Here is a 12,548-nt window from a genome sequence, read left to right as displayed (position 1 = left end):
CAAAAAGAGTTCTATAGTTATTCTTTGTGAAACTATCATGTAATAAAAACCATAATACCCTCTAGAAGCGTATTTGAAGAACGCAAAAATGTGATATGCATTTTGCACATTGTCCCAATCGCGGACAGTGCTGAGAATCGAATTTAATTCGCCACACAAATCACGCGGGATAGCATAAACAATGGGACCTGCGCTTGAAGACGCTCCGAGAGACCGCTTTTATTAATAACATTAGGTACAGTGGGCCCTACGAACAGTCGACGTCGCTTTCCCCCGTCTGCTCTGCGATCCAATACCGTATTTCTGCGGTGACGCCGGCAAGCGCTTTTAAAAATAAACTATTCGAACGGCCTGCGTTGTACTTAGCCAGTCGCTGTCTGAAAGTCGCCTCAGTCTCGCGTCGCAATTCGAGCGATTCGGAAGCGTTTTGCCCACGTCCGAGCAAAGAAGCATATATATTCCTCTCTATATATATAGTCGGTTCTTCTACGCGCGTGTTACAAATCAAAAGTTTTGCATATTCCCAGAAATTATAAATAAATCTTCATTTTTTTCGCGGCAGCAATTAAATACCAGCTGGGTATTATTCGTGTGTGAGAGAATACAATACAAACGAGGACGGAAGCTAACTTCGGCAAGCCGAAGTTTTAATACCCTTGCAGACTTTGCCGAAGTTGCTAAAACTGAAAAAGTAGCGAAAGGAATAAGATATACATAAATAAACTAGATTTGCGTCGTTTGATGTCAATTGCTTTTATACTGCAAAAATGTCATATAAAAAAGGAAAAAAAGGGATACTTTCGCAGCCTTTAACTATTTTTCCTACGGAAGCTATAAGAAATAGACGTCCGATCGGCAAGCGCTTTTACCCTAATCAAGATATGCGTAAATAAATAAGACTTGGAAAAATGTATGTCAGTAGCTTACACACTACGCGAAAAATTCAGAAAACCAACAAATTTGGACCGATTTCACCCTGTTGTTCCTATGGGAGCTGTAGGATATAGACGTCCGATCGTCACGTGCTTTTACCCTAATCAAGGTATGCATAAAAAAATACGATTTGGAAAGATTCATGTCAATTGCTTATATACTGTGCGAAATATCCTAAAAATCATTAAATTTTAACCGATTTCACCGTATTGTTCCTATGGGAGCTATAGGATATAGACGTCCGATCGCCAAGCGCTTTTACCCTGATCAAGGTATGCATAAAAAAATAAGATTTGGAAAGATTTATGTTAATAGCTTTTACACTGCGCGAAATATCTTCCATTCTTGAAAGTTATATCCGATTGTTCCTATGGGAGCTATAGGATATAGACGTCCGATCGCCACGCGCTTTTACCCTGATCAAGGTATGCATAAAAAAATACGATTTGGAAAGATTCATGTCAATAGCTTTTACACTGCGCGAAATATCATCAATTCTTGAAAGATATATCCGATTGTTCCTATGGGAGCCATAGGATATAGACGTCCGATCGGGGCGATTTTCAAACTTGATCTGCGTACACATGTTTTAGGACGAGTGTGAAAGTTTCAGATCGCTAGCTTTTAAACTGAGCTCGCAAACGGTATTGAAACAGACGGACAGACGGACAGACGGACAGACGGACAGACGGACAGACGGACATGGCTATATCAACTCAGGAGGTGATCCTGATCAAGAATATATATACTTTATAGGGTCGGAAACGTCTCCTTCACTGCGTTACAAACTTCTGACCAAAATTATAATACCCTCTGCAAGGGTATAAAAATCAAATTGAAATACCCAAGTATTTGTGATCGCAAGTTTTGATGTTCCTTATATTCAAATGCAATTCGTGTGAGTCAGGGAAATAAAGAAACAAAATCCGGGCAAATCAAAAAACGCACGCAAATTGAATGGAAAACTGGTCTCTCATCTATTCAAATTTATGCCACAAAAGTCGAAACCGAAAATGCAAACCTTATTGAACTTTGATGGGGAATTGCTTTAATTTCCAGCTGTGTTCTATTTCTCATTCTATTTAATTTTTGGCACGTTACCCGGTTCTTTGCTCCGCTTTTTCGGGGCCTTCGCCTCGGTTTCTGGGTCTTATTCTTATTGTAATGAAATCATACACAAAATAGAGCGCAGACACACATAAACAAAACGATGCATAACAATTTATACTCGGCCGATTCTTCAAAGATCAAAGCTCACTTGGAGATTATTTCGGTCTGCGAGCGAGGTGTTTGAGAGCGAAAAATTTCGAACATCTTTCACCGGGAATCCATCTCGGCTACGCAACGCGGCCAATGCCATTGCCACCCATCACGCATACGCCCTGTGTGTGCGGGGTTTTAACGACGAAATGTTTGGACTTGTTCGCGGCGGTTCCTCGGGCGTCTTGATCAAATAAACTGGAGTATTTATTTGCATTTTATTAGTCAGCGATTATGCCCTGCCAAATTGTGATGATGATATCACCCGTCACCAGAGCGGACGGACATGGCCAGAACCGAGAGCCAATGCCAAGATAGCCCCACCCTCGCGGACGCCACGATGCCATTGTCACCGCCGCAGAATGTGGGCCAGCAGGCTCCATTTGGTGGTTGGGTGGTGTGGAAAAGTACAATTTGTAATGCAATACCCACCCATTTGCATGGGGCTTCAAGTTCGCGCCCCAATCTAAACACAAGTGCAAACAAAGTCAGTCATTTCACGTGCAGAGAAAGAAATATCCCCAAAAATGGATCCTGTATATTAGGACTTTGTTTTTGTAATGATTATTGAATGAATTAAGTGATATCAGGAATTTAATAAATCCACTTATTTTTAAAGATTTGTATTTCTTTAAAAGGAAAACACTTAAAAGGAAAAGAAAATAGGTTTTCGGAATTCCTACATTAGATTTCCTTTAAATCGTCAAATAATATTTACAGTTTTATAATGAAAGTATATAATTATAATGTTTTATGGATGACTTCTTAATTTTTGAAAAAAGAGCAGATAGAAAACAACTGAAAACAAAACCAAAAGTTTGTTTTCTGAATCCATATTCATATATATTTTCTATAATTTTGTATATATTTAAAAAAAAACCTTGATTTTGTTATTTAAGAGAGTTAAGAAAATAAATGGAGAATTTCAGACAATACCCATTTTCGTATTTTTTTCTCTCCGTGCAGATGACACATAGAGAATTTGTATGAGTGTGCGTTGGGGGGCGTGAGGGTGCGGCTGTGCAAAAGTCTGACCCTCCTTATCATCTATTAGGGCAAACAAACGACTTATCGGTCCCAGAACAACTGCACCAAGGAAATGGGAATCCATTTCAATTAAATGGCTAACCACCATGCATGCACCGAACGCGATCCGATCCAATCCAATCCGAGTCTCTGTTTCCAGCCCAGTCGGCCTTGAATTGTGATTCCTTTAATCAGCGGGGAATAGATGATCACGAGCCAGCAAAGTAGCTCAAAGCATAATTTGATTTCGTCTAACCTTGTCTCCACTTTATTTTTTATATCTCTTGGCTGTTCGACTATTTAGTATGGGCGAGAGAATGGGCGCCAAGTGGTTTAGTATCTTCAGCAGGGCGACAGGAGAATTCTATTTGTGTATTTTAAAAGTATGAATGAGCGTCACTCAGTGTCTCACAATTGTATTCTACCGAGGTCTAGCACACTGCAGAATTCACGCTGTTATCTCTTCGAGGAAATAAAAGTCTGTTTTTCCGAAAGCTTTATCTATGTGGGGCAGTTGAATTTTTTGCGCGTTTCCTTTGGGGAAGTCTAGACGCTGGAAAAACCCACTCATAGTTTAATCATAAGCAATGAAGGTCAATCCTAGTTTGCTTCTGACTCTTTGTTTTTTTTATTAAAAATTTAAGAAAAACTCCAATTTATTCGCTTTAAAAGTACAACTTGCTAAGGTATTCTCGTTTATATACTTTTCTAATTGATGATGGTTTTCCAATAGTATTTTTCTTATCTTCAAAGATCTAGATACATACATTTTGCATTATAATAGTTCTGCATCACAATTATAGAAGAAAACGCCATAAATTATTGCTTATTCACCATTATAAATACAAGAAGTGTTTTTTTTTATTGTCAAGAAAGAACGGACAAGATTAAGATTAAACAAAGACCTTGTTAAATTTGTAAAAAAAAAACCGAAAGCTGTAACTCAACAATATTGCTGCTTATAGCATTATTGCGACAGGGTTCGGGTTCATTGTCCATACTTCAGAATGTTTTGCAAGCTTTCAAAAGGTATTACTAAATCTGCTGACAGAACTGATGAAAACTTGACACCTTTCCTGAAGTTTTGACAGCTGATAATTGCCCAAGTCAAGCTTCTTCTTAGTGTAAACGTCGTGTCAAGATCGGTGCATGAATGAGCTACTATATTTGCATATGGGAATTATGCAAGCGTAATAGCGGCTAATTGAATGCGAATCTCCGCTGGTAAATCGCAAAGGGTTGATAGCAGAAATAGTAGACGGTTATAGCATCAGCTTATGCGATTATTTATGTTATTTAGTATTACGGATCCGAGGGCCGCAATAGTATTCATATTGCACAAGTGATCGCATACACGTGTATGGGGTTCAGAAACCATTCCGATCCCCCAACCGATTGATTGACGGAGTACTTCTGTTTCAGCACTTGCCGGTTTGTTTATGCGATTTGTTTTGTTTATGCAAGACCAAGATTAGAACGTATTATGCCTGGCATCTGTTTTTCCCTACACCAGGAAAACAAACTGTGGTATATTGGATTGCGAACTTTATAGTTGAAAATAGTTCTACTTGGTGGGAGAACGAGGGGATGAGTCATTCTCGTAAATAGTGTATAAGTTCTAGGAATCAGTTTGTTAGTGGGAAGGATTATCATAATCGACGATATATTACATTGCTTATTGTTGAATTTTAATGACTGTTATTGTAAGAAAAATATGAATTTTATCTAAATTTATTAAGTTTACATCATAAAATTATTTTATTTAATAATTTAATAAATTTCATTTAATTAATTCATTTTTTAAATAGGGAATTTACGTTACAAACTGTTTAAGGTTAACTAATTGCAAAATCAAATTCCCAGATTCATTCTAAGTGGTTCATTTTAACTTTCAGAACCGCAGGTTATTTTCCAAAACTCCATATAAAAGCCCCATATGGGAATATCTTATGCAAAATATTGTGTTAAACCACATATAAATACATTATGCAGAATATGGGGAGATTCGCGCAGAATGACTCAATTCAAATGTGGAAAAGTCAAAGGCAATGTTATTACAATTTATTTTAATTGATAGCAAGTGGCATTCCAGAGTTCTGAGCACAAGTGTTTGCCTTCCCAAGATATGTCTGTGGCTCAACCTGCCGCGCTCGTTGTTATTATTTTTACTGTTATTATTTGTTATTGCCGTTGGTCCGATACGATAGTCGGCTGCATTTGTAATTTTATCGAACCTGCGGGTCAGAGGCTTCGACGGCGAAGGTAGCACCGCTTTAATTGACATTATTTTCGAAGCGAATAGATAACCATGGGAGCCGCGAACAGCTGCCGGCTATAAGTGGTGTATCATAATGATAACCTCATTTTATATGAACCTATATAAAATATTTATTTACTGCTTCCGTGCGTATTGTTTTCATCACTTTTGTTTACGCTGCGAAGGTTTTTGTGTGCAGCCAAGTGGCTTACAAAAATCTTGAGCCATTAAATCAACGGTCACGTAATATAATTCTAAAGCCTCAAACTCGACCCCAATTTGAGCTGGACTTTTTTGTCCATTCAAAGAAGGAATTCCATTGCACAAGATTCGCGAAATGAGAAAAAGCGAAAAGACTGCCGGCAATTACAGTGGTCGTTTCGAAATTAGAAGCCCTTAGTTTTATGGGTTATTAAGTTTTTGAAGGTTATTACTCAATCATGAAAAAATTATGCAGTTGCTATCAGCACGACCTAGCAATTTTTAAATAATTGTTATTTTACTTTAGAGCGCAGAAAAATACAATTTTAATAGCAATTAAAAAATATTTAACATTCCTAAGTCGGATTTTCTGGCTTGAAACTTAGTAATAGATAACTATACTTGAGTTTAAAAAATAATAATTTAAGGAAATAGGCAATCAATTTACCAACAATTTCTTTAAAAGCTATACTAAAGGCCTTAAAACTATGTTGTATATTGCTTGCAAGGTTTATTTTTTGGGCGGTCACTGTAATTGCATTGCTCCTTCTCTTTTACACCTTCAACTCCATTCAAATTCACTTTTTCTGAACTCGTCGTCAAACGAGTTGTTGTTCTAAACACTGACCGCCGCAACGTTCTCATTTTTTGTACAATTTTTAACGGTTTTTCTACTTTGATGTAACTTTGTAATTATCTGTTTCGTAATTTTCTGCTGCTACGATTTGGCGTTGTTGCAATCGCCGAAAGCTAAAATTGTAAGGCCCGCGATCTCGAATAACTGTTGTTCTCTATTCTTGTTGCGGTAAACTTGATCACCTGACCTACAAAAATTGGGCATATTACTTACATAAGTGAGTCAGCAAAGAAAGGGAAATTAGTATTTCAAGGGAGAACATTTCCTAGAACAAAATAATTAATCGAACTTTACACTATTAGCATACTAATAATCAAGCCGTTCCTTAAATTTAACTTGCCCTACAAGTTCAATTCAGCAAATTTCCCCTAGCACATTTCCCGAGATCATTACAAGCTATAAAAGCTAAATCATTAAAGAAACTGAAAGTCACGTAGGGGGTGTTTTCCCTATAACTAAACTACGTGTTCCATGACTAATTGAATAATTTGCGGAAGTTCTTTGAAACTAGCAAGTGGAGAAGTGCGAGATAGAATATTAAATTAAATCTGTAATTTTTTTTTAGATGTGGGAACAATTTAATGACACATTCTTGTGGTTGCGAAAAATATATAAAAATGTCATCATGAAATTCAGAAGTTTCTGTTTATTATTTCATTCGACAAAAACTTGGTTTCAGTGTCAAATTCACTTTTAATTGAAATATTAAATTAGAGACCCTGAGTGAGAAGTACATGAAAAATTAAAATTTTTTAAATTTTCACACGTTTTGTTTACAACTGGATATCAACAAATCACAAGAATGGTATTTCGCACATAAAATTAGTTGATTTTTTGTGTACACACATTTGTGAGATGTTCTGGTTCTGGCAAGGCCGTCGTATTATAAGTTTTATTTTTCATAATTGTTTGCATACGCAGGTGTGAGTTATTTGTTAATGCGCTTGAATCATAAATTGAAAAAACGACTTGTCTGTTGTTCTGTGCGGCCGAAAAATCAAAATCAAAATGAGTAAAAGGCGACAATCGCCTGACTTAAACTTGAAATTTAACGCCACTCTGCCGGCTCGATTGTTGACTTCCAGTTCGTTTTGCATTGCGAGTTGTATATTTGATATGCGAATGTGCTTAGCTTTGCCTGATTATAATTTTTATATATATTTTTCTTTAGTATTTTGCTTTTAGCCGCCGCTGCGCCGACGTCGGCAGAATCGGCGGCAGAGGCCCCAACGTTTTAGTCAACGGCGACTTCTTCCGCAGTTATCAGCTGTCTGCCGACGGGGGCGCATGCGCAAAGCGGCACTTTAGTGACTAATCATCTTACAGTTCTCCCGTTAAGTTTTCCTTGAAGAAAATTTAAAAAGATAATCGGAAAATTATAATCAACAAATTATAATCAAAAAACTAAATGAAAACCGGTGAACAAAACAAAGAAAATTTGAAAACAGAAGGAAAACAACTAGTAACGCTTTTCGGTTTCGGTTTCGACAGTTAACTTACTTTGAGGTCACTCCGGTTCAAGACGCGCTCTAATTGCCACTGTAAGGGCTTTTAAGTATTGCAACATACTTACGCTGGTGATATAATTATATTTTGATTCCCCCAAACCCACAAATTGCAACCTGAAACTATTGCCAGGTGGTTTGTAATCCATTATAATACTGTTGTTTCACACAGCAATTGCGAAAACAATTTAAAAGTGCTCTCCGTGAATTTGATATGTATAAATAATGTGCAAAGCAAGCAGTCAAAGCTAATTAATTTCGATAAGCATCCAAAATAAATCAGCGAGAACGTTTGTATACATTACGCCGGAATAACACGAGTACACACAAAATGGATAGCAGCAAACTACTGAAGAATGTCTATGGCATCGACATAAATTTCGAAGATCTCGTCTACCAGGTCAATGTACCCAAGATGCAAGGTAAGACAGAGAAATGGTTATATTTCTAGTGGAATTAGTTATTAAAACCAGTACAAATAAATCAAAAATAGGATTACCGATTTTCTATTAAAATAAATGCTTCCTAATTCTACATTTTTTGAAATTTAAAAAAGTAAAGTAATATTTTAAGAAAATTAAATGGTAAAATAAAAGTAAAGATATTATTTTTTAAATAAATTTGCTGTCAAAATTAGAGTGGTTTTTTTCATTGATTGACTTCTATTGGATTCAAAAGCAAATTGACTATCTCTATTAGCACTCAAAGTGTGCCGGAAGCACAAAGATCCCGGACCACAGGTGTTATTTTTTGTAATCTAGAGTCAATAGAGCAGACAGTTATCGCAAATGGAACATATTAAAAGATTGCGTTAAGTGGAACAAGTAATCATTTTTTAGATTGACCCATCCGAAATGTATATTACTTCTGATTTATGATGCGGGCAAAATTAAATGAGGGCTTTAGTTTTACGCTGGTTTTTTTCATGGCTCCTAACCTGCTAACCTTATTGTATGCAGCTTAATTGCTCCGCACATGCGAAATATTTTACATAAAGAAGGTTGAGAAATTCTCCTGTCATAAGGTATATTGCAACCTGAAAATAAAATAAACCTAGGAGCATAAATTATATAACACCATATGAACTTGCAATCAAGTGTCATTAAAACATAACATGTGGCTCTATTTTATGAGCGTATCTACATACCAAAGTGATAATAGGATTTATTTTAATACATAATTTTTTTCTTAACATTTCTTAATGTTTTAAGATCATAGTAAAAATCAAACACTCAATTTTTTTTTAAATTGATGTCTTTATAAAAGATGGTTTTATAATCCATATTCCTTAGCTTATTACTGATTAAGTTATGAACCCATTGTATTTATATTTACAGAAAAGAAATCGGTGCTAAAGGGCATTACAGGAACCTTTAAATCGGGCGAGTTGACCGCGATAATGGGTCCCTCGGGGGCCGGTAAATCTAGTCTAATGAACATCCTGACGGGTCTGACGAAAACTGGTGTCAGTGGAAAGATTGAAATCGGAAAGGCCCGCAAGTTGTGCGGTTACATTATGCAGGACGATCACTTCTTTCCCTACTTTACTGTGGAGGAAACGATGTTGATGGCGGCAACACTTAAAATATCTAACAAATGCGTCAGTCTTAAGGAAAAACGAACTCTGGTGAGTAAACAGAAAAAACACTAAGAAAAATTGTATACAAATTGTGTATACAAATTTTCTCAAAAACTTAAATGGTAAATGGTAATCATAAATAGTTTATCGTTATCAATTAAAAATTTCCAAAAATATATAATACTAAAAAATCAAAGTTCATCTATTGAATAGCGATATTTTCGCTGAGTGTGCCATTAAGGGAACATTACTAATTGAGGTGTGATTTACAGATCGACTACTTGCTGAACTCGCTGAAGCTGACCAAGGCGCGGCAGACCAAGTGCTCCAACCTGAGTGGCGGCCAGAAGAAGCGCCTGTCCATCGCATTGGAGCTGATAGACAATCCAGCGGTGTTATTTTTAGACGAGCCCACAACGTGAGTGAGAGGTCCACTGTCCTCGAAACCAGTTGTTGCAGTCACAGTGACCACATCCGAGCCTTGAACCCTTTCTTAATTCTGATCTCCCACAGTGGCCTGGACAGTTCCTCCTCCTTCGACACCATCCAGCTGCTGCGCGGCTTGGCCAACGAGGGACGCACCATCGTGTGCACGATCCACCAGCCGTCGACCAACATCTACAATCTCTGCAACCTGATCTACGTGTTGAGCGCGGGTCGATGCACCTACCAGGGCACGCCCCAGAACACGGTCATGTTTCTCAGCAACGTGGGCCTGGAGTGCCCGCCCTACCACAATCCCGCCGACTTCCGTGAGTGGCTTTCCCTTCTTTTTTTATTAGCCATGATTGCTCATTTAAGCCTACCTGTTAATTGGCTCATTATGTTGCCTTTCCTACAATCAGTTTTTGTCTCTTACGATCTGTTGTAGCACCATCGAAATTTTTACCTTACAGTAACCTTTGATCTACTTACGATTATTTTATTTTGTATCTATTTTGTCATTATGAAAAAGATTTGTATTCATTATCAAACAAATTATTATAATTTCCTAATTTTTGTTTGCTCTGTATATAAAACTCTTTTTTGTAAAGATGATGTGTTAAAAAAAACATTGCTTTCAATTTAAACGAACAATAAAAATAAGAATAATAAGAATGTTGTCTTTTTTTAGTAATGTCTAAAATGCTTAGACATTTTTTAAAGGTTTTTAAGTTTAATTAATTTATTCAATGAATATAAAATGTATGTAATTGTACTTACACAATTAGGTTAAACAGTAGTTTTGATTTAAACATATTTGTTGGATTCTGACTAGTTACTAATCTCACTAAGATTTTCTTAAAATTGATCAATTAAGACATTTATTTTACTGTGTATGTTGTTCACAAATCGATTTCTTGATAAATGGAAAGTAAAGGGATAAGGCGTGTCATTAAAGGTGTTAATTGTTTCAGTGCTGGAATGCGCGAACGGCGATTACGGAGATCAGACGGAATCGCTGGCAGAAGCCGCCAAGGACACCCGCTGGCGATACGATCAGCAACTGATGCAGGGAGAGGCTGCCGTTCTGCCCAGTGAAACGCAGGTGGCCAAGTTCAATGAATCTCAATCACCTGGGCAGGTTCAGGTGCAGGTCCAGAAGATCGAAATCCAGAACATGGAGTCGTCGAAGGACCTGACCAAGCACACATATCCACCCACGGAATACATGCGTCTCTGGCTGCTAATTGGTAGATGTCACCTGCAGTTCTTCAGGGATTGGGTAAACTATATAGAACAATTATCCTATTTAAAGAGTTAATCAATTGCTTTCTTTTACTTTTTAGACGGTAACCTATCTGAAGCTTGCTATTCACGTAATCTGCTCGGTTTTAATCGGTCTGTTCTTCGGCGACTCGGGCAGCAATGCCACCAAACAAATATCCAATGTTGGCATGATCATGATCCACTGCGTATATCTCTGGTACACCACCATTATGCCGGCCATTTTGAGATGTAAGTTAGGATAATGACTACACTATTTCATGGCTTACTCATTAATGGGTTATGTCTGCAGATCCCTCGGAAATCGAAATTATTAGAAAGGAGACGTTCAACAACTGGTACAAACTGCGAACCTATTACCTTGCCACTATTATCACTTCCACTCCAGTTCATGTAAGTATTTTAACTATAATATTTAGTTCTTGATATATTTATGATAATATGTAATATAGCAGGAATAATTATTCTACCTTTTTCATTATTTTTTGTAGATTATCTTTTCGACGGTGTACATAACGATAGGATATCTGATGACGGATCAGCCCATTGAAATGGAACGATTTGTTAAATACCTGTTGAGTGCAGTGGTGGTCACGATTTGTGCAGATGGTCTGGGTGTATTCCTGGGAACCGTTTTAAATCCTGTGGTAAGACAAATTAAATTGTTATTGGATATAGATGTTTTTATCGATTTTAAAAAAAAAACCTTATTTTCAGAATGGAACTTTTGTGGGCGCCATTTCGACTTCTTGTATGCTGATGTTCTCCGGCTTTCTCATCCTGCTGAATCACATTCCGGCGGCCATGCGATTTATGGCCTACATATCGCCACTGCGTTACGCCCTGGAGAATATGGTAATCTCGCTATATGGAAACCAGCGGGGTCAGTTGGTCTGCCCGCCCACGGAGTTCTATTGCCACTTCAAGTGAGTCGAAAACCTAGAAAGTAATAAATAATTAAATAACAAATCATTTTTTAATAAATTATAGGAACGCCGTGACTGTGCTGCGACAATTTGGAATGGAGGGTGGCGACTTTGGCCACAATATCATGATGATCCTGACCCAAATAGCGATCTTCAAGGTCCTGGCATACTTTACGTTGAAGCACAAGATGAAGAGCAACTAAAATCTGGCTATGCGTGTTTGCTTTTAGTATTCGGCTTAATTTGAATCGAATGTGATTTTATGTTACTTATCGCTTAGTTGCAAGTAAACCCAACTTTTTATATCGGCGTGTGATACTTTAACAAATGCAACGAACCATTGCAATGCCAATGCCAACTGTTGCGGCAACCTCTAAGCATAGCGAATCATAGTTTTTATACTGTTTATGTATGGATAAACTAACATTTATATACGTGTATAATTAGTTGTCTAGTTAACCTATTTCTAAGAGAAGACCTATATGAACAAACGAAATAAAAAGATGTTTAAGGAATC

General features: G+C 37.2%; 1 protein-coding gene across 4 annotated transcripts; it reads left to right on the top strand.

Moving 5' to 3' along the window:
- The first annotated feature begins 390 nt into the window (after positions 1-390).
- LOC108053176 (ATP-binding cassette sub-family G member 1) lies at positions 391-12,546 on the top strand. Of its 4 annotated transcripts, none has more exons than XM_017135773.2 (11): positions 391-580; positions 7,992-8,241; positions 9,157-9,446; positions 9,671-9,816; positions 9,912-10,150; positions 10,796-11,103; positions 11,168-11,336; positions 11,398-11,498; positions 11,597-11,752; positions 11,823-12,031; positions 12,096-12,546. In XM_017135773.2, exons 2-11 carry the CDS (start codon positions 8,151-8,153, stop codon positions 12,232-12,234), a joined length of 1,848 nt encoding a protein of 615 aa, XP_016991262.1. In that variant the 5' UTR covers positions 391-580; positions 7,992-8,150; the 3' UTR covers positions 12,235-12,546. The 4 variants fall into 4 exon arrangements, with proteins under 4 accessions (XP_016991262.1, XP_016991261.1, XP_016991260.1 ...); XM_017135772.2 differs by having other exon boundaries at positions 391-593; XM_017135771.2 differs by lacking the exon at positions 391-580 and adding an exon at positions 1,770-1,831.
- Positions 12,547-12,548: the final 2 nt, after the last annotated feature.

Source organism: Drosophila rhopaloa, unplaced genomic scaffold, assembly GCF_018152115.1.
Source record: "Drosophila rhopaloa isolate 14029-0021.01 unplaced genomic scaffold, ASM1815211v1 contig_2, whole genome shotgun sequence".
NCBI classification, from domain to species: domain Eukaryota; kingdom Metazoa; phylum Arthropoda; class Insecta; order Diptera; family Drosophilidae; genus Drosophila; species Drosophila rhopaloa.
The sequence above is the reverse complement of the archived record's forward strand: the minus strand, read 5'-3'. Positions and strand labels throughout refer to the sequence as shown.